At 39.5% G+C, this 25,938-nt stretch overlaps 1 protein-coding gene across 2 annotated transcripts in view; it reads left to right on the top strand.

Annotated features, from left to right (window-relative positions):
* CERS3 (ceramide synthase 3) overlaps nucleotides 1-25,938 on the top strand; it is a 132,131-nt gene that overhangs the window by 13,686 nt on the left and 92,507 nt on the right. For both annotated transcript variants that reach the window (XM_079913516.1, XM_079913517.1), the window contains exon 3: nucleotides 18,456-18,629. In XM_079913516.1, the coding sequence (XP_079769642.1) occupies nucleotides 18,457-18,629 (173 nt within the window). In that variant the 5' untranslated portion in view covers nucleotide 18,456. The remainder of the gene's footprint in view (nucleotides 1-18,455; nucleotides 18,630-25,938) is intronic.

Genomic DNA, 25,938 nt, shown 5'->3' with positions numbered 1-25,938 from the left:
TCTAAGGAGTGTGAACTGAACAGACCAGAGGCCTTACGCATAGCTGGCATTCGGTTTACAGAAGTTCCAATTCAATGGAAACTTTCCTTTTTTTTTTCCCTGAATTTTATCTTCAGGAAATACCAGGAAACTAATACATTTAACCAAAATTTCCAAATTTGTCTGCTCAGTATTGGTACACACAAACACACACCACACAGACACACAGATGCACATACACACACACACGACATAGACACAGATACACACAGACATACACATACACACACTACACAGACACACACACACGTTCGTGTGCATGTGCACAATATAAAAACAAAATCAAAAGATACATACTTTTTGCATGTGTGCAGCAACGGTTTAGTTCTCCTGTCATAGATTGTGCTGCCTTCTTCCATCCTGTAGCTCTGCCTTCTGAAACATGTGACGTGTGGTCACTGGGCCTGGAGAAGGGAGAAATGGAAGCAGTTTTCTAGCTTTTTTTAAAACTGAGATATAATTGACATACTGGCTTCAGGTGTTGTTACATAATAATTAAATATTTGTATATATTGTGAAATAATCACCAAACATAATTCTCGTTATTGGGAAAACTGGAAAATTCACAGCTAATGCATATATTTAGGTTATATGAAGAGATAAAATATTACATTAAGGGACTTGAAATAATTTTTATTTATATTTCCATGTTCTTAAATGAAGTGATTAGGGAGGAAAAAGCATATGCCACAATCCATTTGTTCTTTATAGAGTACTTGTGTTCAAGAACAAGTCTTATTTCTTTTATTTATTTATTTTTTAATTTTGTTTTTTTGCGGTACGTGGGCTTCTCACTGTTGTGGCCTCTCCCGTTGCGGAGCACAGGCTTCGGACGCGCAGGCTCAGCAGCCATGGCTCACGGGCATAGCCGCTCCGCGGCATGTGGGATCTTCCCGGACCAGGGCACGAACCCGTGTCCCCTGCATCGGCAGGCGGATTCTCAACCACTGCGCCACCAGGGAAGCCCTATTTGTTTTATTTTGATTCATTTGCCAGACATACTTTAGCAGGTAGTCAATAAATACTTGTTGGTTAGATTGATCCTGACACAGGCTGAAGAATAATTATTTCAAGATTCAAGCAAAAATTCTGAGAGCATTTTCTTCAATAATGAAGATGACTTGACATCATTTAGTAACTAAATTGGCTTCAATTTCTTCCCTTCAAATTTTGTTTTCTTGCTTGCCATCTGATTAAAAATGTAAAATATGCTGATGCTGAGCAAATCTCAAACTGCGCAGATGCGCAATTTTCATTTGTGATGTTCCCACAGGCTCACTGTCACTTCTGACCTTGGGTCAGCGTTACAGGGCTTATAATGAGCTCCTCCTGTTCCATTAGCTGTAACTGACTTTCCCTGACTTGTTTCCAATGGAAATACACTTTCTGTGGAATGCTGGTCTACAACCAATTGTGGAAGAGAAAACGTCAGAGCATTACTAGATGATGACTGTAAAATAATATTCAAGTTGGATTTTCCTAAGTAATTGTTTCACAGATTACACTATTGCAGTGGTTTTCAAACCTCTTTTAATGATCACTGATGGTAAATACTTTTAGATCTCAACTCAGAACACACACACACATTAACTGGAATAAAAGTTTCACAAAACAATACTTGATATGTATTGATGTTTTCTCTTCTATTCCATTCCACTCTATAAAATTTCTGGTCATGATCTACTAATTAATTTTGTAGCTGGTAGTGGTTCTCCATACTGGCTGAAAGTAAGAATCAACTAGGAAACTTTAAAAAAAATACTAAAGCCAAAGGCACAACAGACCAATAAAATGGACTAGAAATTCCAGAAATAAACCTCCACTTTACATATTGGACACATTTACTCCAATACATATTGGACCCTTGATTTATGACAGTATTGATAATATAAGGAAAGAATGACCATTTGAATATCCATATGGAAAAAAATTAACCTTGTTTCTAACCTCAAAATATATAGAGACCTAAATGTTAGTATGGATGTGACAGGTAAAATAATATAACTTCTGGATCTGTACTGTTCCATGCAGTAGAAATTGAATATCATGATTCTCTTGTTCACGTTCAGAGCATCTTTTTCTTTTTGGTTAACCTTAAGACATTTATAATTACATTTCACTGACATGAATGACACAGGGGAACTTGAATCCTCTCTTACAGCATGTGGAGCCAGCAACCTGCCCTGCGGGTCAACCCAACCCCAGTTCCACCACTTTCATCTAGGTTCACATGTGGTCCTGCTTTACAGAATCAGACTAGTCATTCATGGTAGCACTAATGGCAACTGTATGTTTTGGCAGAAAAAAATCTGAGGAAATACCCAATAAGTCTTAGTTTAGAGAAGAAGATTTTAAAAAGAAGGCTTAGAAACCCATAGACCCCAGATCAAGATCAATAGAGGAGTAGCCAGCAGATCACATGGCACATGTTGGACTTCCCCCGACCAGGGAAACGGGAGTTGGCTCTGTGCCTGACATGACACTGACCTGGTACCTTGCTTGGTACGTGTCAGCATGGTGTTTTCTCTGATTCACAACAGCTAATGGCAGAAATCAGAGACAAATGAAAATCATATAAATATATATTGGACAGAAATTTAAGGATGCCCTTTTGAAAAGAATGTATATTTGAAAAGTCTGGAAACCTAGGGAAATTTTTATTTTAAAATATGTTACATTTTCGTATAATATACCCAGAATGTTTTTTCTTCCAGATACTTTTGCAGTCAAAAGATCCCTAATTTTTTATAAAATAAAATAAATAAAATATATTTATTTATTTGGCTGTGCTGGGTCTTAGTTGCGTCACGTGGGATCTTCGTTGCAGCATTCAGGATCTAGTTCCCTGACTAGGGATTGAACCTGGGCCCCCTGCATTGGGCGCACGGAGTCTTAACCACTGGACCACCGGGGAAATCCCAAAAGATGCCTAAATTTAAAGCCATGGATTTAATCATTAATCTCCCCCAAAAGTATAATTAATAAATGAAATATTTTCTCTATGTTGCAGACTTTGCAGATACCCTATATGTCTCTCTATGTCTCTGTCTGTCTCGGTGTCTCTGTCTTTCCCCCATCTACTTAAAATCTGGGTGTTATGCATTTTTTTTTTTCTTTAAGGGGCTTCTTGCATTAGATAGAGCTAGATAGGAATGACTAGTTCTTTTCAGTTTTGAGATCTTATGAGTTACTTACTCTTGGTGAGTAAATAGCAAGAGCTAGTGGCCATGGACAGAGGGAGAGGCTGGGCGAGAAAGGGAGATGACCCATCCCTGTTTGCTCAGAGGAGGAAACAGTGACTATCCCAGCAGGTGCCCAATTTCCTAATCTCATGCCAGCACTTCTTGCCAGGGGGAAATCTCCCCTTTTATTTATTTATTTATTTATTAATGATTTCTGAGTTAAAGAAGGAAACTGTTGGGAACGTGTAATTGAGATTATTTTTCTGTACTCCTTCACTGCTTCCCTGCCCTCTGCTCTAGGTTCTCACACCCACTGCACCTCACCCTCATCTGAAGATTATGGGAATCTTTGTCATCTTGTTCTTTTCTAAGGGATGTTTCCTTCTGCAGTGGCAGCAGGAAACACTTCATAAGCATATATTTTAAATATTAAAATTGGAGGCTTTCTTCATCAGTTCTCTAATAACACCAAGTCCTTCCCTAAAAGTAACTTGCTTCCTCTTTATCAGTGAGTGAGACAGATGTTCCAGATTCCTTCTTGATCAAGGTGTGGCTCTGTACCCTTCTATAGATTTCACTCTCTTTCATAAGAGATTCCTTTGGTGACACTGCCCCTGACGACTACCGTGTTGTAAGAAATCCTGCTGACACTGAGGAAATGAATTACCCTGTCAAGGAAATGGATTATCCCTCAGAAAAGCTGCTCTGCCACCAACACTTGGTCGGGTAACCTCAATACTGATCAGGGTATTATAGGAAATTAGTGAATGACGGCTGGCTGTTATGCCACTTGGAAATCCATAGTGCCATTGATGAGGAAATGTAAATAGTGACCACAGTACCAACATTTGCAGCTTACTGGGCACTTACTATACACCGAGCGTTACAAAGTGATTTAGACACATGACCTCATTTCATCCTGACCTAGAGTTTACAAACATAAAAATCATTATATCTGTTTTACAGATGAGGTCATATAGCTGGAAAGGGGTAGGATGGGCATTCAGATTCCCAAACATCTATTCTTGACAAGCCAATAGGCCTTGGGTTCCTACGCATCCTGTCCTGAAATTCTATCCCAGTGTGTTGTGGGGGGAAGGTCTGGGCATCCCCCCAGGTGAGTCTGATCATTGGGAAGGTTGGAACTAGGTGACTCTATGCAGGACAGCCTCTCCAGGACTTGTCTCTGGACTTTCTGTTTAGCAGAGTTTTTGCCCATTATGTGGGCTTCCTTTACTGAAAGAAGAATATGAAACCAGTTATCTTTTCCCAGTAGTGAAAGATGTGGAAATAGTGGCGGGAAGGCAGCTGTGAAGGAGCAGATGTCCCATTCCTCTCCCTTGGAGAATCTTTTTAAACTTAGCATTTAATCTTATTATTTAAACCAGCCTGACATGGGATTCTTGCCCCTACCCAATAAAGTCAGGATAATAAGATAGTATCATTACATAACACTGATTCTGTACTTTACTGTATTCAGGTAAAGTACATACATACCTAATCACTCTAATCCACAGCAGGTCTTTGCAGTAGGTAGAATTAGCACCATTTAATTCAGACGAAGATTCAGAGATTGAGTTGTCCAAGACCTAGCTATTGACAGGTCTGGCCCTTGAACGGGCTGTCTGACTCCAGGGCCAAGGTTCTTTCTTTTTCAGGTGTTTGAAAGACAGTGAGCTACTTGAGGCAGTGTATGTAGCACTGCATTCTTTTTAAAAAATTCTTAAATTGCAGGCTTGCGATTTGTATGGTGGTCTTCCTGACCTGAGGCTAAGTGAGTGGGGAGCTTCTGCAGAACCTGCCACAGTGCACAGGAGGGCTTTGCACCCAGCCAATCCTCCAGTTTCTCCAGTGGGAAAACCTGAGACAGAATCAGGGCCTGGCCTCAGGTTCCTCTGTGAGTCACTAGCAGCAGCGAGGTTCTCAACTCCCTTGCTTTTGCCTGTGGGGAGCTTCTGCAGAACCTGCCACAGTGCACAGGAGGGCTTTGCACCCAGCCAATCCTCCAGTTTCTCCAGTGGGAAAACCTGAGACAGAATCAGGGCCTGACCTTGGGTTCCTCTGTGAGTCACTAGCAGCAGCGAGGTTCTCAACTCCCTTGCTTTTGCCTGCATCAGTCCCTTGTGCCTGAGACTAATAACAGTATAATTTATGAAGCAAGATGTGTGACTCACCAGGCAAGGGAGGAGAGCTTGCAAGGAAGGACGCGGCGGAGAGGAGCAACATATTTAACAGCAACTGGAAAGGAAATGCTGACATGATGGTAATTGGGTTAAAATTTCTTTACATTGCAACACCATTGTGTGGTTACCCAGCAGTTAATTTATATTTTAGACTTCTAAAGTTAACTAAAAAGGGGGGCGGGAACAGCGGGAAGAGGGGAAGGGAATTCCACCTTTGAAGGCAGAATTATCGAATCTATGTAACTTTTTCATAGATTTCTTCTCAATCATCTTGGACCCCTTTTCTTTGAACCCCAGGATTTGCATTCTTCTAAAACATATCCATTGTGTAACTTTGCTTTACACCCTTCTGATTTCAGTCTTACCTGTTTTTCTGCAACCTCCTATCCATGTTACCAGTCTAAATAAACTTCCTCAGTCACTTACCTCTCTTGTTCCTGAGCTGGCCTTTGGCAATCTTTGTCAATTAATGACCAGGACAGAGATGAACCAGAGATCCGATAAAGGTGAAGAGGCATCCAGGAGAATTACTTTTTGGTGAATACTCCCTCCTTAAATGGCTTTTTCTGCATTATCTTTATTATCTCCAGAATCTAAAGTCAGTTTATAGATAGGTCACAAGAGCCTGTCTTCCTGTTGACCAAGGAAGCACATTTTAAATTTTCAGTTACCTGTTTGTGTGTGTAAAAAGGCTGTGATAAGTTTTACGTAGGTAGCAAACTTGCCTTACTTCAAATCATCTATTACTTTTTGTATATGAAACTTTAACTTAAAAAGTTAGCCTCTTAAAATATATTAATGTGAAATAAATCACCTTAATAACACCTTTTAGTATGGGAAGCTGGGTGCATACTGGGAAAACAATAATTTAAAATCTTAAATATGCAGAGTTTTACTGTTCTAGCATATCAATTATTTTTTCATGTTTCTTTCTAGTTTTTGTCTTTACACACACGCTCACACACATATATGTGTATGATTAAAATAGTATATTATACGAGATCATATACTGTCATATGATCATAGTATAGATATAATTTTGAATTTTCTTTTTTAAACGTGTCATAACACTTTTCATGTTTATGAATTTTACAATTTTAGCATTAATTGATTATTATTAGAGTTAACATTTCAAAATGTACTTAAACATTCCATATTTTAAAAATCCATTATTTACTAGTACTGAAGTGTTACTTATTAACTATAGTTTAAAAAGTTTTCTTTCCAGTTTACATGTATTTCTAGGTAGGCAGGAACATTTTGGTGACTCCTAAAATTTATTATCCGATTCCAAAAGGGTAGTATCATTTACGTTGCCACCAGTAACATAGGAATGTACATTTATATGTAAATGATATATATGAGACATTTATAGCATAGTTAGCACTGAGTATTATTTTTAAATAATGTCTTCTAATTTAATAGGTGTAAATTATAGAATTTTATGACCTGGAAGTTCATTTAGTTGCTCTCTTTAGAAGGGCAACCTGGTATTTGATAGCTTGACTCCAATTTACGTTTAACAGGCATGTAATACAGTGATTTACAAATATTTACTCACTTTGTTATTTAAACAACCTCATCAGGGTGGTACAATTATTATTTCCATTTTGTAGATGGGGAAACTGACATTAAGTTAGTTGTCCAAGGGCACATAGCTAGTTAAGTGTCAGAACCCAGGCAGTCTGGCTCCAGAGTCCATGTGCTTGACGACTGTGTTATACTGGCTCTCTTAATATCTATTTAGCATTTACTGTTTGTACGCTTTCCGTATGCCAAGTTATGGGTGCTATTGTGAGTAAAACAATTTTAGCCCCTGACCTCATGGATCTGGAAGTCTGGAGAGGGAACCAGACTTTAATCAAATCAACATACATATAATTACAAATTTGATACATGTTATGAAGAAAAAGAATGGAGTGATGGTAGCATCTAACAGGAATATTTCTTTTAGCTGTAAGAGTGATGGGGGTGCAGGGGTCATGGAAAGTCTTGGTGAAGATCTTAGAGATACTTAAATTGAGACTTGAAGGATAAGGAGGAGAGAGTAGGGTGAAGATGGGTGAAAAGAGCATTCTAGGCAGAAGGAATAGTCTATGCATATGCCCTGAGGCAGGAAAGGACTTTCTCTTCTGCTCTAAGGGTCATAAAGCTGACCGGCTTGCTTGTGGGATCACAAAGTGAGGGGAAGGGGATGCACAAGTGAGCCTGGAAAAGCAGACAGGGGTCCAGTGGTCCAGGGCCATGCCACAAGCTTCTCACTCACAGAAGAGTGCACACAGGGGGAGGAAGGTGAGCGCTGCCTCCAGACACAGCTGGAGTTTGTTTTGGGCAATAAGCCTCAGGCAGAGCCATCCCCAGGTGGGGTTTCTTCTGCACACAACAGCAAATGGTGACCCTGCCTGTGCTTTTCTAGGAATTAAAACTTCACTGGCTCATTATTTGAGTTAGGAAGGGGATATTTAAGTTAGGAACCTAGATCAAGGCATATTGTGAAGTCTTATTATAGAGCCAAGAGAAACATGGCCTGAAGAGAACAGCACCAGGGGAGAGCCTTCGCTTGAGGGAGAACATGACCCCGTACAGATGCCAAGTGCCTTGTTGGCATTTTAGGGGTTTATTAGTTTTGCTGGAAATTTTTCCATAATGTGTACTAACAATGAAAGAGTATTGTTCTAGTAGAAAGTGATAGCTGGCTCATGGGGACATTAACCTATGCTTTGGAATCAGTGGAAGCAAAAAGGCAGAAGCACATCTTCCTGAAATCTCAAGTCAACTTTTACTCTATAAGCAAACTCTATATACAGTATTAGAAGGGGAAAATGAGAAGGCCCTTTCTTCTAATTTCAATTTCAGAGGCCTTTTTGATTTGCTCCATATAACTTAAGCTTTTGTTAATTAGTGTTAGAGTAAGCACATAAAGCTTGTTGGACTTTTCCATCAAGTCAATCAGGATTAGAGAATGAAGGATTGGCCAGTAGGAAGAACTCTAAAGAGTATAGGAATCACAGCTATAGGAAGCAGTCACGACCCCTGGGGCGGAGATACAGTACACAAGGAAGAGGCCTCCAGGGCTGATGTGCAGACCCTGATGAAGAGGGCACAGAGGGGTCGCTATGGAAAACCAGCAGAACTGGCTGGCTATGGAACTAGCCCTCAGAAGCTTGCGGGAAATCTGCCCTCTAGGGTGCTGTTCATCGGGAGGTGTCTCGCTGGAGACACTCTGGCCACAAAACTCCCCAGGAAGGTGCTGGTGGATTCTGCTGGCTGATGGGGGCTGCTGGAGGCTTCACTGGGAGTGCACCAGAGCCAAAAGCGAAACTTCTTCCTCCTGCAGTATCTCTCCACTACTCCCTACTTGGAAAGGTCCTGGGCCAGCTGGCAAAGGAAGTAGGTAAAGGGACCAAAGGGACCAGACTTATTTCACAGAGCAGGCAAACAGGGTCAAAATCTAATGACTTACATGAAATAGAAGTTTATTTCTCTTGTACATAACAGTTCAGATATGGGTGGACCAGGGCTAATGTGCTAATTGGCTTCAAAAATTGCTCCAGTTCTGTCATCCCCATTTCCAGCTGTCAGGAAGGAAGACAGAGAGAAGCCAGGACATGCAGCTTGGTCTTTAGGGAGATTACCCAAATCAGTTCCTACTCCTGTGTCATTGACCCAGACATGGTCACGCATGGCCGCACCTAGCCGTGATAGAGGGAGGTTGGGAAATGTTGCCTCGTGTGGCAGGGTAGCCACATGCCAGGTTAAACTGGGGGTGGGGGGTGGTGTCTGTAACTAAAAGGCAGAATCAATGGATACTTAGGACATCCCGACACCCCTCAACGGCATCTTTGAGGTAATACCATGTTTCTGCTACAGATCTTCTGAAATTTTCTTTTTCATTTCTAAATCTGTTCTGAATTTCTTTGAGGCTTTAAATTGGTATAATTGTAAAATTCAATATGAGGGAATTAAAATTGTTTTTATCTTGTTGTAAGTTAATTACTTCTTTACATAAAGTATAGGGTTTTTTTTTTCCTTCTCTTCAGTTTTCTAAAGTTATAAGCCCAGGCATTTATTATATTTTTATAAACTAACTTAGTCATAATAAATATCCTTCAGAGTTAAGTTGCTCTGTCATTTGCATTGTCTTATCCATTTGAAATGGCACAACTCAAAATGCTTTCAGAATTGGAAGTTACAGCTGGCTCAGTCCTTACACTGTTCACAGGAAGCAAGTAGCTGCTCATGTTTTCTTTTGTGTTTTATCTTAAAGGCATAAACCAGTTCTTTTGGTTGAGTTAGTAGAGTTAAGGTAGACTAAAGTTAGATAAACATGTTTACCTGACCTCCTACACCAAATTTTAAAAATTGTTCTCCAGCTAACGAAAATGAAGTTGTACATAGTTATCAATAAATTAGATATAATTTCTGGCCATAGTGTCATGGCTTTATTGTTCAAAACTGCATTCCAGCCTCAGTAAACCCTCCATCAGTTCATTCAGCAAGCACTTGTATAGTGTCTACTGTGTGGCAAACTTTGGGTATACAGTAGTGTATGAGCCACGCAAAGTCCTTGCTCTTCTGGAGCTGACTTTCTCTTCACCAGAGAACCCTGGCCCCTCTGTAATCCAGCTGGTCACCCAGTCACAAAAACGCTCACCAACTCTCATATCCTCCAACCATAATAATACTCAGAAATTGTGAATACTGATTCAAGAGTGTCTCTCACTGCATTGCTCAGGAATATGCCTTTACTTCAATTTAACTTGTTTTCCTAACTTCCCATTTCTCATCACTGTCCTCTATCTGAGAGATATTTTCTGTTCTGTAGAGATACTTTCTTGTCACTCCCCTCCGTCCAAGAGATATGTTCTGTAGAGTTATCTTCTAAACTGATGTGATGTTTACAGTAGGGATTAGATGGATAGTTACCAGAAGCTGTCCAAAGACTCAGCCTGACTTGGAGTTCTTACCTCAGCAATAGTTAGAGTACCACATTTTTTCAGTACTTTACAAAAATGTTGCTTCAAATAGTGATAAACTTGTAACCCAGATAATTTTATTTCTTCAAGTACTAAGGTCAGATTTAATGGTGTGTGTCTGAGAAAGTGGCTCAACAGGCTTCCTTCACCCTGATGGGTTCTGTATCCATGAGGTCAGAAAATAATGAGTCATAAAAACCTACATTCATTAGATTGTCTTCCTGCAAACTACTGGCAGCTGGAGTTGAAAATAGGGTTTAAAATTTCCACAGTATTAGTGGGAAAACACAGCTGGGCTATGATGCCACCTCCATTACTGAACTTCCCCAAAGTAAAAAGAAATAACTGCAGGTACTTTTCTTGTAAATATTTCCTATTTTTAAAAATAGCTTCAGATTCTTTTATATAAATAAAAATTGTAGTTCCTTCAGATTTTTTTTATGTTAAGTAGGAATTTCAGTACTTAGAGAATGTACGAAGGATGGGAAAAAATGGAGTTTGAGTAGCTGATGAGAAAAAAGGGACTGAGAATGGCCAAGGAGTAAATGAATACGTTTGCTTCTGAGAGAACACTAAGCAGAGACTGAAAAGTTGTCAATACGGTTGGCAATTTTCAGTTGCCAGAAAGGCCTAGAGTTCAGCCAAATGAATCAAGATGAGATATGGGCTATGAGTTTGATGTGGGAATCAGTGAGCTTCTCAGAGTGTTCAAAAGTGACTGAGTCACAGGCAGGGCTCCTGAATGACAGATTCATTGTTGCAAATGCTCAGGATTTTTTTTTTTTTAGAGCAGTAACTTGTGGGGTTTTAAAAACACAGGTATCTCTCCATCTCAATATTTTCTAATTCTCTTTCCATCTGAGGATTGTTTAAATATCACAATAGTTAGTTAACACAGCATACAGGTACTCTTCCACTCACTGTGTGAATGTTTGTCATTCACCAGGCATCTTTTTAAGGCTGAGTCAGGGAAGCCAGCAGCCTCTGTTACACTGAACAACCAAAAAACCCTTAAGTAGTGACTGAGTGCCACTGTCGCATTTGAAATGTAGGCGGAACAGGAGCAAAAATGGGAGAGAAAGAAAGAAAAGGGGACCAACAAGTGCCCATTGTGGGCAAGATGAGATCGAAGGCTAACCAGAGGGAGAAACTGACAGATGCTACAGGCTGCCAGTCCCTCCTCAGTTACTCAAGGGAGTTTCTGCTTCCCCATTTAAAATTTAGAAGGAAATCCTAAGAACAGGCACTTCTGCTAAATTTAAGGTTCAGACAGCTGAATTGGAGCTGTCTGTTTCTCCTGAAGGAGAGTGGGGAAAATGCTAGGTGTATCAGTCAGTGCTCTTGATTGTAAGCAATGGAATCCACCTCTTTCTTACTACCTTGAACAAAAGGCTTCACTGAAAGTGACTCACAGCACCAGGTCTGATGGACCAGACCTGGACCACAGTAGAAACCAAGAGACTAAGGTGATCAGGAAAGCCAGGAAGCTGAGAGATGACAACTGTGTTCTCAGCAGCAGCAGCCTAGGCAGAATGCCATCTGCTGCTGATGCAGCTCGTCCCGGTCTGGTCCAGATTCAAAGTCCTGAGTAAAGCCTCCATTTTGCCAACCCCAGGCCATCCCAGGTCAACTGCTAGCAGATGGAAAATTGTCCATCTTGGCTTTCACAGTGGGAAAGGCATGGTACCAACTCTACACACATTGCTGATTTCCTCTGCTACTAGGAGGGCTGAAAGCTGGGCTACCTCTAGAACAGCACGTCCTGTACACTAGAGTCAGGGAAAGATGACTGTAAAGGATGCCAGAGGTCCTGGAACAGGCTTGTGGCCTTAAGACAGCTACTGAGAGGCTAAGAGAATGTGACTTGCTTCTTGCTACTAGAATGAAATGGCAGAAAAGAGGAGGAGAGTGCCAGTCCCAGTTCTCTCTCTGCTTAGCCCTGGATCTCGTCTTGAGAGCAAGTATGGTAGAGAGGCTGGCTGGAGGGTTAGCCTGGATGAGTAAAGCCCACTGCCCAGAGCTAGACTGTTGACCTGAACACTCTATACCGAAGTCTGTTATCTGAGAGAGCCATTTCTCCTTCAGAGGAGTTAGTCTGTTTTTACTTTTTAAAGCATGAAATTTTTATTTTCTCCCAGAAAGCCATTAACTTCAAAATCATGCTGAAGTCTGTATCTGGATATAGTCTTTGCTTCACTATTTATTTTTCTGGGTTCATGAACACAATCTTTTTTTTTTTTTTTTTTTTTTTTTGGCTGCACCACACAGCTTGTGGGATCTTAGTTCCTTGACCAGGGAGCAAACACGCGTCCTTGGCGGTGAAAGTGCGGAGCACTAACCACTGCACTGCCTGGGAATTTCCCGTGGACACAACCTTGACTCAGGTGAATTTGGGAGGTAAAACTCAAGACCCTTAAATGAGATGATAGGAAGCTTTAGCATGAAGTTCAGGCTGAGTCATGGATTAAAAGATATAAAAGTTAAAGGAGGATGAAGCTGAGAAGGAGACTTTTATTTATTTATTTTATTAAAAAAATTTTTTTAACATCTTTATTGGAGTATAATTGATTTGCAATGGTGTGTTACTTTCTGCTTTATAACAAAGTGAATCAGCTATACATACACATATATCCCCATATCCCCTCCCTCTTGCGTCTCCCTCCCACCCTCCCTATCCCACCCCTCTAGGTGGTCACAAAGTACCGAGCTGATCTCCCTGTACTATGTGGCTGCTTCCCACTAGCTATCTATTTTACATTTGGTAGTATATATAAGTCAGAAGGAGACTTTAACTTTTTTTATTTTAGATATAACTCACATACCATAGAATTCACCCAAAGTGTGCAATTTAATGGTTTTTTTAGTATATTCACAGAGTTGTGCAACCAGCACCACATTCAATTTATGAACATTTTCATCACCCCCAAAAGAAACCCTGTACCCATTAGCAGCCACTCCCCACTTCCCCCCACACCCCCGTGTACACCCTAAGGAACTACTAAACTACTGTTTGTCTCCCTATATTTGCCTATTCTGAACATTTCACATGACCGGAATTATACAATATGTGCCTTTTCTGCCTGGCTTCTTTTACTTAGCATGTTTTCAAGAGCCATCCATGTCGTAGCATGAATCCTTTCAATTCTCTTGAGTATATACCTAGGAGTAGAATTGCTGGGTCATATGATAACTCCGTGTTTAACATTTCAAGGAACTGCGGACTATTTTCCACAGCAGCTGCACCATTTTACTTTCCCTCAAGCAATATATGAGGGTTCCAATTTCTCCACATCCTGCCAACATTGTTATCTTTTTGATTATAGTCGTCTTAGTGGGTATAATGAAGGATATCTCTGGGTTTGTTTCTTATTTGCATTCCCCTCATGGTTAATGATGTTGAGCATTTTTCCATGTGCCTATTGGCCATTTGTATATCTTCTTTGATGAAATGTCTATTCAAGATCCTTTGCCCATTTTTAAATTGGGTTATTTGTCCTTTTATTATTGAGTTCTAAGTGTTCTTCATATATTCTAAATACAAGTCCCTTATCAGATATATGATTTTCAAATATTTCCTCCCATTCGATGGATTGTCTGTTTTTTTTTAACATCTTTATTGGAGTATAATTGCTTTACAATGGTGTGTTAGTTTCTGCTTTATAACAAAGTGAATAAGTTATACATATGTTCCCATATCTCTTCCCTCTAGCGTCTCCCTCCCTCCCACGCTCCCTATCCCACCCCTCTAGGTGGTCACAAAGCACCGAGCTGATCTCCCTGTGCTATGCGGCTGCTTCCCACTAGCTATCTATTTTACGTTTGGTAGTGTATATATGTCCATGCCACTCTCTCACTTTGTCACAGCTTACCCTTCCCCCTCCCCATATCCTCAAGTCCATTCTCTAGTAGGTCTGTGTCTTTATTCCCTTCTTGCCCCTAGGTTCTTCATGACCTTTTTTTTTTTCTTAGCTTCCATATATATGTGTTAGCATACGATATTTGTTTTTCTCTTTCTGACTTACTTCACTCTGTATGACAGACTCTAGGTCCATCCATCTCACTACAAATAACTCAATTTATTTCTTTTTATGGCTGAGTAATATTCCATTGTATATATGTGCCACATCTTCTTTATCCATTCATCTGTCGATGGACACTTAGGTTGCTTCCATGTCCTGGCTATTGTAAATAGAGCTGCAATGAACATTTTGGTACATGACTCTTTTTGAATTATGGTTTTCTCAGGGTATATGCTCAGGGTATATGCCCAGTGGGATTGCTGGGTTGTATGGTAGTTCTATTTTTAGTTTTTTAAGGGACCTCCATACTGTTCTCCATAGTGGCTGTATCAATTTACATTCCCACCAACAGTGCAAGAGGGTTCCCTTTTCTCCACACTCTGTATATGGATTGTCTTTTAACTTTCTTGATGGTATCCATTGAAACACAAAATGTGTTAATTTTGATGAAGTCCGATTTATCTATTTTTTATTTTGTTGTTTGTGCTTTGGGTGTCATATGCAAGAAGGCTTTGCTTAACCCCAGGTGTTGAAGATTTACTCCTATATAATATTCTAAGAGTGTTATTATTTTAGCCCTTATATTTAGATCTGTGCTTCATTTTGAGTTAATTTTTGTATGTCCTGTGAAGAAGAGATTCTTAACTCTTTTGAAGCAGCAGTAATTGATGTTTGGTGGCAGCACATGAAGAAAGAGGAAATAGTGTAGATTTTTTTTCTCAATTTGAACTACATATACCCGGGGGCCACCCTTAACTTCTGAGTTCTTTCTCTCTCCCCATATATGTTTTTGGTTGTTTGATATTAAAGTTATTAGGCTTTCAACAAATCTTTTTTCATTGCTTGCATATTATTTAGCGTGGCAACCCCTATATAACCATTGTAAGCTGTTTATTTAGTTATATTTCACACTGGACAAAATAATCTTTACTGCCTGGAGTTACATTTTAGGAGTGAGCAAACTATTTTGTATAATGATTATTATAATAGTATCAAAACTAACTCACTGCCATTGCTATTTGTTCCCTGAGTCATAGTCTATTAAATTTGGAGCTAATATAGTAATGAACATGCTAAGGCAAACTTTTAGGAAGAAATAGACCTCCCCTTGCAGGAGTAGGTCGTTCTGATGCATTGAGGGACACAGGCACGGTACAAGGTTTGTCCGTTACAGGAGAGACTCCCGTGATCTGGGCTCATTTCTAAGATCTGTAGGAATTTTGAATTTTAGCTGTAGTCTCACTCAAAGAATTGTGCCTGCTCTTGTTCTGACCCAATCCGGCTGTGCACTTCAATGCAGATTTCCTCTCTTAATTCCCTCTTTGGTTAGTTATGTCAGATGGCCCAGGCAGCCAGGCTGGAATCCTCAGCTCCCTTGCCAAAGTGTGTTAATTCTTCCTTCCTAACAACTCTTTCATCAGTTCTCACTGTCTCCTCCCTAGTCCAAATCCAGGTCAGTCCTGGCTCAGTTGTAAGCTCCCTGAAGTCTAGGATCATCCCTTTCCTTTCTGTAGACCCAAAGACTGATAGGAAGTATTCAGTAAATATTTCCTGATGATCTTTATTCCACCGTATTTGCACAATTTTGCGACTGTATTAATGCTACTTACCCTCCTCCAGGGTAGAAGTTACAGTAAAATGATTAATACATGAAAAAGAAGGCAGCCCCTCTCCTTCTCCATGCAAGGCTTGCAGGTGTGGGTGTGACCAGTTTCCTGCTACTTTTCACGCACGTGTCTCTGAGCAGCAGATGAGAAATGAAATAAAGTAGGGAATATCTCACCATGGTTAGTTATTTGGTTTTGGTGTGGATTTTTCTGAAGCATATTGATGTCCACACTCTGGAATTCTTCTTCATCTGAAATCAGAAATCTGTAATGCTGATACTCAACTCTGATCCTCATCTCTGATTGAGTCTTTCCGCTCTCTTGGGTCCCACTTCCAACAGACTTGTTCTTTGGCCTCTGGTCCCTTGAGTTTTGTACTTTTTTCCCTCCTTCTCATTTCTTTCTTGGCCTCTCTTTATTCTCTACCCAGTTTAGATCTCACGTGTAATCTCATAAATGGCGTGATCAGCAGGTTCAGCTGCCTGATACCACTGCTCTCTGCAGCTTCCAATTTCTGACCATATTTAGTGCTTCAAACTCCTAATTGCTCTTCAGTCTTCCTGTGTCCTGAAATGTACTCCATATTGCTGCCAGAGAGCAGCCATGTGTGTGCCTGGCCGAGGGTTCTGGAGGCTGAAACCCAGATCTCATTCTGCTGGCAAGAAGGGCTGTGTCTGCCCAGAGGGGACACCATCCTGTAATCGACACAAAGATACCACGTGGGCTCTCAGAGGACCTGGCTGCCCAAGCAACCTTTCTAAAATATCTGATTATTTTATTCCTCTGCATAATACTCTTCCTGGGTTCCATTGGTTAAAGCCCAAGCTCCTTAGCCTGGATTGCAGACACTCTGTGACCAAGTCTGAACTGTCTCACCAGCCATTTTTTTTTTTTTAAGAAGATGTTGGGAGTAGGAGTTTATTAATTAATTAATTTATTTTTGCTGTGTTGGGTCTTCATTTCTGTGTGAGGGCTTTCTCTAGTTGTGGCAAACGGGGGCCACTCTTCATCACAGTGCGTGGGCCTCTCACTATCGTGGCCTCTCTTGTTGCGGAGCACAGGCTCCAGACGCGCAGGCTCAGTAGTTATGGCTCACAGGCCTAGTTGCTCTGCGGCATGTGGGATCCTCCCAGACCAGGGCTCAAACCCGTGTCCCCTGCATTAGCAGGCAGATTCTCAACCGCTGCGCCACCAGGGAAGCCCTCACCAGCCTTTTGATGAGAGTTACTGTATGATTTATTACCCAAACTGGGACACTTATGAAAGGAAGGGGCACTATTATTAATTATGCCAGGACAATAAACCGAGACTCTGGGCACTTGTGTGTGACCCAGCATCCCACACCTTGGATTCTTAGGCTGTGGTGGAACCACACTGCTGGTGGTGTTCCATGGGCACGTGGTATTTACAAATCAAGAGGTTTTGACAGAGTTATTTTGACCACCCTGCTGTGAATCTGTGGACGTTTGACTTCTTTGTCTGATTAACTGTTAAAGGATTACATCAAAACATCCTCAAGGTCAAAATGTCAAGATTAAAATTGTCATAGCCTAAATGATGAGATTGGAGCATCTAAATGTTCTTCTATGTTTCTGGTTACTTGATCAGTGTACTTTCTCTCCTTAAAACTTCTATTCCCTCTTTCCCATTTTCCTGCCTTTCTCTGGTTTACTTCCACTTACCATTTAAGACATCTTGAACATTGTTCAATATCATCTGCTCCAGTGGGCTTTCCCGACGCATCTTGGCTGGGCTCAGTGCTGGTCACCTTGTTCCCACAGCACCCACTACAAACCTGTTTCATTGTACCTGAAAAAAGTGTGTCAGAGTCGTCTGTCAGGCCTGCCTTGCCCACAGAATATAAGGTCCTTAAGGCAAGAACGCTGTCTTTTTAATCTTTGCATCCTCAGTGCCTAGCACAGGGCTTGACAAATAATAGAATCTCTGTAAATATTTGTTGACATGGACTAATTTGAATTCTTTATTGTAATACAAAGTTAAATATGCTTGCCCTTTATCTCCTGGAGAAGTTCTTAGGATACTAGCGAAGGTTTATACATACTTGGAACTTTCATGAGGTTGGCCTTTGGCATGTTGAAGTTGTAGAGATTATTGTTAGATTAATTTTCATATCATAGAAACATATAAGAGGAAGACACATACCCATAACATTAACACATGTTGTGCCAAGAGTGTGAACAGTGGTGTATTAAACTTCAGTTTGCCATGCCACAGCCGAAATTCTTCTGAGAGTGTTGGCAGAGTAATTCCTGTTTAATGCAATGAAGCTCCATGAAGCCCGGTAAATAATAGTACTCCGTTCTGTTCAATAATAGTACCCTGTGTTCTAAACTCTCGGGTTTAGGTATTTTGATTAAAGGTGTCAATGTTGTCTCAATTTTAAGTATTTGTTCTATAAGTCTAATGTATTCTTTTTCCATCTCTCTAGAATGTTTCAGATGTTTAAAGAATGGTTTTGGTTGGAAAGATTCTGGCTTCCTCCAACAATAAAGTGGTCAGATCTTGAAGATCATGATGGACTCGTCTTTGTGAAACCCTCTCATTTATGTATGACCATTCCATATGCTTTTGTCTTGATAATTATCAGACATTTTTTTGAAAAGTAAGTAGTGTTTGTATGTCTTTCCTCCCCATTCCCCTTCTTTGCCCCACCTCTAGAATAAAGAATTTTGGTAAGATTCTTAAAGAATGTGTTGTTCGGAGGTCACCACTAATGGGCTACAGGTTCTTAGGGGAGTTCATGAAATTAAATGCACACTAAATATTATCTAGACTGAACAAATAAAAATTAGAAACACAATCTCCTCAAGTACATTAGTTTTACAATGAAGAAAATTGAGATCAAGAGAGGTTAAGGATCACAGAGCTTATTAGTGTCAATGACGGTACAAGAACTCAGCTTATGTTCCATGTACCATGTTGTCTGACAATGGATATGCATCCCCATGTCTTTGTTGGCAGTATTAGGAGAGTGTGACTAGGGGATGCATTATCATTTTAGAATGCCTATAAAATAGCAAAAATGGCTCATTAAAGACCAAACTTAATATTGCTTTATAGCATAGTTTACTTTAAAGGTTTATTGAAAGTTTTAATAGCAGACCTTCATTCCAAGGTATAAGGAAATCAAAGAAAAATATCAATTTGCTTTCTCAGAAAAAGTAAACTTCTTTTCTTTTTCTTAATTTAATTTAAATAGATATTACCTCCAACCTTCTATTAAAACTGTACTAGTGTTATGATAACTGAAGATAAATGTTCATCTATAATCTCTGTAATTGTCTCTATTTCAAAAAACTGTTATTAGCACATTAATTTTTTTGGAGGAAAAACAATATTCAAATGTCAAGACTTGGATAAACTTAAGACAAAATCTGATAAAGATCATTTTGTCCAAGACTAACTGTAATGCAGATCATATGTTTATAACCATTTGCAGGGTCCTTATCTCAAGAGTTAGTTTGACCAACTCTGTTTCATGGATTGTCCAAAAGGTTTTTGTACAAATAACAGCTTCACTTGGGCCAACAATGTGCTATTGCTATTGGGAGGAAAAGAAAGCCCCTTAATACCACTAAGCTCTAGCTGAGAACATTTGAAAATGTTCTCCCTTTTTGACAGTTAATTTTACTTTTACTCACATGTTTGGATTTGTCAAAGAATGCCTAAATAAAGTAGCATTGTGCCACTGCACTTCCAAATTAGCAAATTACTCTGCTGTCCTGAAATACTTGCTTTTCTTGCAGTGTCTGGTGATCTTTGAACTTGTCATCCAGGTCCTCTACTTATTTGCACTGCAGATTTCCTACTTTTTGGTGGACAGATCCATTTTTAACATTTTGATCAGACAGTGAACTAGAAAAATTTTTGTTTGCCAAAGCAGCATAGTTGTGGAGGACCAACTTGTTATGCCCTGGTCTTGGCCTCTCCAACAATTATCAGGAAGGAATCCAATCTTCTTTTAATTCCTAGGACCATTCTTGCTTCTTCTCAAGGGGTTAAGTATAGTCTTTTGTAACTCCTTATAACTTTAACTACCAATTACTCACGCTTAGTTTTTTCCATCCCATGACACTACAGAAAACTATGTGTTGCTCCACTAATCTCATATCTCTCTTTTTTTTCATATTTCTTTTAATGCAATAGAAGGAAGGAAAATTTAACATGGGAGCAAGATCATGCTTTTTGAAGTATAAGTTTATATTTTTTCAGGGCTTCTATATCATTTGCCTTAGACTAAACCACTTAGATCATAAATAAAATATTACTTACACCTTGCATTTGAATAGAAACTTATATTTTAAGAGGTACAGAAAATCATAAGTGGTGTGATCTCAGTCAAGAAAATGAGAGGTAAGTGAGATGGCCAAGGTCACATGGTTAGTATGTCGGGAGTAGATCTGGGACTTTAACCCCCATGGTATGACACCAGGTTCAGGGTTGCTGGGTTTTTATTTTCCCCTGTACCGGTACTTCTTGGACTTTCACAATGAAATACTCCTGGTGGCAAAAGAGAGTAAATTAATATCCTTTGCGAGTATAGAAGACATGGCTTAAGGGAATGATAGCAAATGTGAACTTTTCTTAACTATCAAAAATTCGTATAAATTTGACACAGTGTTTCAGCATATCCTATGGTATATGTATCACAAGAACGCTTCCTTCTTTTGTCCTGGACTGTGTTTGTGTTACACCTCCTCATTCTAGGAAGTGACCAGGAGTTGTGATTTGGCTGGCTTATTTTTATCTTTTAGTACTAACCAGGAGCCATTTAAGATGAGGAAGTAAGGGCCCTTCCCAGAAAGGAGTAGAGAGACAGATGGATAAAGAACAAACAAGTAGATCATTTGAAAGTGACTGACATTTGCTTTGTATTTAGAATTTCCTTTCCTTACAAGTTTTACCTTATGTTTTAATTTTTTTGGTGGGGAGGGGTCTAGAATAACAATTTCTAACTAGTATATCCAGACTCTTCTATACATTCTTTTTTGTGTCTGAAGTATGATTTAGAGAGGATCTAAGCTACTCAAATTTAAGCACTTGTGGAATAAGCACATTATCTCAGAGTAAATTATGGTCCTGGAAGAGTCCAAGGCAGGGATGGGGGTGGTAAAATCAGAAGGTAATCTTTTTGCTTTTACTTAATGGTACAATGAATAGATACCCCACCTCTACCATTTCCACTGAGCAACATGAGGGCGTGATGGGATTCTTTAAAGAAGGGTAGGTGTAGCAGTTTACAGAAGTTGAAAAAGGATTGTTGCTAACCGTCTTCAATTGAAACAGTCTCAAAATAGTACATTGGACTTAAATGTTATCTGAGACTTGCATTACTTCAGATATTTTGTTCTCTCATATAAAACCCTCTGATTAAATCTGGTCAAAGAGCCTTTCAAACCTTAGGAAATGGGAATCAATCTTAATGGCAATAGGCTATTGTTTCTGTTTAGGAGAAGTATTTAAACTTCACATGCTTTTTTTTTTTTTTGCTGTTCGAGGGCCGCGGGCCTTTCACTGCTGTGGCCTCTCCCGTTGCCGAGCACAGGCTCCGGACGCGCAGGCTCAGCGGCTGTGGCCCACGGGCGCAGCTGCTCCGCGGCACGTGGGATCCTCCCAGACCTTGGCATGAACCCGCGTCCCCTGCATCGGCAGGCGGACTCTCAACCACTGCGCCACCAGGGAAGCCCTCACATGCTTAATATCAGCCTAGGCCTGCCTTCTTTTTTATTCTACAAAACAATATTGAAAAAAAAAATATGTGGGGCGTAGTGCTCTGGGATTCCTTGGCTTTTGGCTCACAGGTAACTGATGTAGTGCTAAAGGAAGAGCGGGCTATGTGGGTGTCTGAATGAGGCCATCTGAGGGCTCAGTTCTGCAGTAGTAGCAAACCTGAGACTCATTCCCTGGTAATTAACCTAACTTTGAACCATTTACATGGGAGCAGAAGTTCACGTTCTCTTTTCTTCCTCTTGGACTTTTCCCTTCTATTCTATATCAATAAAATGAAAGTTCAGGAAATTTCATCTTAGTCTAAGGTCCTTCTAGAGCTAAGATCTGTCATTTCCCTCTTCAGTTCAGTTTATCAAATACTTATTGTGCTTCTTTATTCTCTCCTTTTTCAAAATAGGTTTTTAATTAAGTACCTATTCATATTTATTTACACTTACATAACATGAATTGATTGATTTTCTAGATTTCTTTGAAATGAAAGGATAATGCTAAAGTAGAAAACTGTACTTATATACTTCCTCTGTTCTACTGAAAATGTTATTTCTGTCCTTGAAGCCTGGACATGTTAACAAACAGGACCATTATTTCTCTTTTTTTTTTCTTTCTTTCTTTCTTTCTTTCTTTCTTTCTTTCTTTCTTTCTTTCTTTCTTTCTTTCTTCCTTCCTTCCTTCCTTCCTTCCTTCCTTCCTTCCTTTCTTTCCTTTCTTTCTTTCTTTCTCTTTCTTTCTTTCTTTCTTTCTTTCTTTTCTTTCTTTCTTTCATCTTTATTGGAGTATATTTGCTTTACAATGGTGTGCTAGTTTCTGCTTTATAACAAAGTGAATGAGTTATACATATACATATGTTTCCATATCTCTTACCTCTTGCATCTCCCTCCCTCCCACCCTCCTTATCCCACACCTCTAGGTGGTCACAAAGCACCGAGCTGATCTCCCTGTGCTATGTGGCTGCTTCCCACTAGCTATCTATTTTACATTTGGTAGTGTGTATATGTCCATGCCACTCTCTTACTTTGTCACAGCTTACCCTTCCCCCTCCCCATATCTTCAAGTCCATTCTCTAGTAGGTCTGTGTCTTTACTCCTGTCTTACCCCTAGGTTCTTCATGACATTTTTTTTTAATTCCATATATATGTGTTAGCATATGGTATTTGTCTTTCTCTTTCTGACTTACTTCACTCTATAAGACAGACTCCAGGTCCATCCACCTCATTACAAATAGCTTAATTTCATTTCTTTTTATGGCTGAGTAATATTCCATTGTATATATGTGCCACATCTTCTTTATCCATTCATCCTCTAATGGACACTTAGGTTGTTTCCATCTCCTGGCTATTGTAAATAGAGCTGCAATGAACATTTTGGTACATGACTCTTTTTGAATTATGGTTTTTTCAGGGTATATGCCCAGTAGTACAATTGCTGGGTCATAATGTAGTTCTATTTGTAGTTTTTTAAGGAACCTCCATACTGTTCTCCATAGTGGCTATACCAATTCACATTCCCACCATCAGTGTAAGAGTGTTCCCTTTTCTCCACAACCTCTCCAGCATTTATTGTTTCTAGATTTTTTGATGATGGCCATTCTGACTGGTGTGAGATGATATCTCATTGTAGTTTTGATCTGCATTTCTCTAATGATTAATAATGTTGAGCATTCTTTCATGTGTTTGTTGGCAGTCTGTATATCTTCTTTGGAGAAATGTCTATTTAGGTCTTCTGCCCATTTTTGGATTGGGTTGTTTGTTTTTTTGTTATTGAGCTGCATGAGCTGCTTGTAAATTTTGGAGATTAATCCTTTGTCAGTTGCTTCATTTGCAAATATTTTCTCCCATTCTGAGGGTTCTGTTTTGGTCTTGTTTATGGTTTCTGTTGCTGTGCAAAAGCTTTGAAGTTTCTTTAGGTCCCATTTGTTTATTTTTGTTTTTATTTACATTTCTCTGGGAGTTGGGTCAAAAAGGATCTTGCTGTGTTTTATGTCATAGAGTGTTCTGCCTATGTTTTCCTCTAAGAGTTTGATAGTGTCTGGCCTTACATTTAGGTCTTTAAACCATTTTGAGTTTATTTTTGTGTATGGTGTTAGGAAGTGATCTAATCTCATACTTTTACATGTACCTGTCCTGTTTTCCCAGCACCACTTATTTATTTTTATTTTTTTTAATTTTAATTAATTAATTTATTTATTTTGGGCTGTGTTGGGTCTTTGTTTCTGTGCGAGGGCTTTCTCTAGTTGCGGCGAGTGGGGGCCACTCTTCATAGTGGTGTGCGGGCCTCTCATTGTCGTGGCCTCTCTTGTTGCAGAGCACAAGCTCCAGACTTGCAGGCTCAGTAGTGTGGCTCATGGGCCTAGTTGCTCTGCGGCATGTGGGACCTTCCCAGACCAGGGCTTGAACCCGTGTCCCCTGCATTGGCAGGCAGATTCTCAACCACTGCGCCACCAGGGAAGCCCACAGCACCACTTATTGAAGAGGCTGTCCTTTTTCCACTGTACATTCCTGCCTCCTTTATCGAAGATAAGGTGACCATATGTGCATGGGTTTATCTCTGGACTTTTTATCCTGTTCTATTGATCTATATTTCTGTTTTTGTGCCAGTACCATACTATCTTGATTACTGTAGCTTTGTAGTATAGTCTGAAGTCAGGGAGCCTGATTCCTCCAGCTCCGTTTTTCGTTCTCAAGATTGCTTTGGTTATTTGGGGTCTTTTGTGTTTCCGTACAAATTGTGAAATTTTTTTTTCTAGTTCTGTGAAAAATGCCAGTGGTAGTTTGATAGGAATTGCATTGAATCTGTAGATTGCTTTGGGTAGTAGAGTCATTTTCACAATGTTGATTCTTCCAATCGAAGAACATGGTATATCTCTCCATTTATTTGTATCATCTTTAATTTCTTTCATCAGTGTCTTATAATTTTCTGCATATAGGTCTTTTGTCTCCTTAGGTAGGTTTATTCCTAGATATTTTATTCTTTTTGATGCAGTGGTAAATGGGAGTGTTTTCTTGATTTCACTTTCAGATTTTTCATCATTAGTGTATAGGAATGCCAGAGATTTCTGTGCATTAATTTTGTATCCTGCTACTTTACCAAATTCATTGCTTAGCTCTAGTAGTTTTCTGGTAGCATCTTTAGGATTCTCTATGTAGAGTATCATGTCATCTGCAAAAAGTGACAGCTTTACTTCTTCTTTTCGAATTTGGATTCCTTTTATTTCCTTTTCTTCTCTGATTGCTGTGGCTAAAACTTCCAAAACTATGTTGAATAAGAGTGGTGAGAGTGGGCAACCTTGTCTTCTTCCTGATCTTAGTGGAAATGCTTTCACTTTTTCACCACTGAGGACGATTTTGGCTGTGGGTTTGTCATATATGGCCTTTATTATGTTGAGGAAAGTTCCCTCTATGCCTACTTTCTGCAGGGTTTTTTAAATCATAAATGGGTATTGAATTTTCTCAGAAGCTTTCTCTGTATCTATTGAGGTTTTTGTCCTTCAATTTGTTAATATGGTGTATCACATTGATTGATTTGCATATATTGAAGAATCCTTGCATTCCAGGAATAAACCCCACTTGATCATGGTGTATGATCCTTTTAATGTGCTGTTGGATTCTGTTCACTAGTATTTTGTTGAGGATTTTTGCATCTATGTTTATCAGTGATATTGGGCTGTAGTTTTCTTTCTTTGTGACATCCTTGTCTGGTTTTGGTATCCAGGTGATGGTGGCCTCGTAGAATGAGTTTGGGAGTGTTCCTCCCTCTGCTATATTTTGGAAGAGTTTGAGAAGGATAGGTGTTAGCTCTTCTCTAAATGTTTGATAGAATTTGCCTGTAAAGCCATCTGGTCCTGGGCTTTTCTGTGTTGGAAGATTTTTAATCACAGTTTCAATTTCAGTGCTTGTGATCAGTCTGTTCATATTTTCTATTTCTTCCTGATTTAGTCTTGGCAGGTTGTGCTTTTCTAAGAATTTGTTCATTTCTTCCAGGTTGTCCATTTTATTGGCATGGAGTTGCTTGTAGTAATCTCTCATGATCTTTTGTATTTCTGCAGTGTCAGTTGTTACTTCTCCTTTTTCATTTCTAATTCTATTGATTTGAGTCTTCTCCCTTTTTTTCTTGATGAGTCTGGCTAATGGTTTATCCATTTTGTTTATCTTCTCAAAGAACCAGCTTTTAGTTTTATGGATCTT

This window comes from Stenella coeruleoalba (assembly GCF_951394435.1).
Source record: "Stenella coeruleoalba genome assembly, chromosome: 2".
Taxonomy (NCBI): domain Eukaryota; kingdom Metazoa; phylum Chordata; class Mammalia; order Artiodactyla; family Delphinidae; genus Stenella; species Stenella coeruleoalba.
This window is presented reverse-complemented; position numbering and strand designations above follow the sequence as displayed.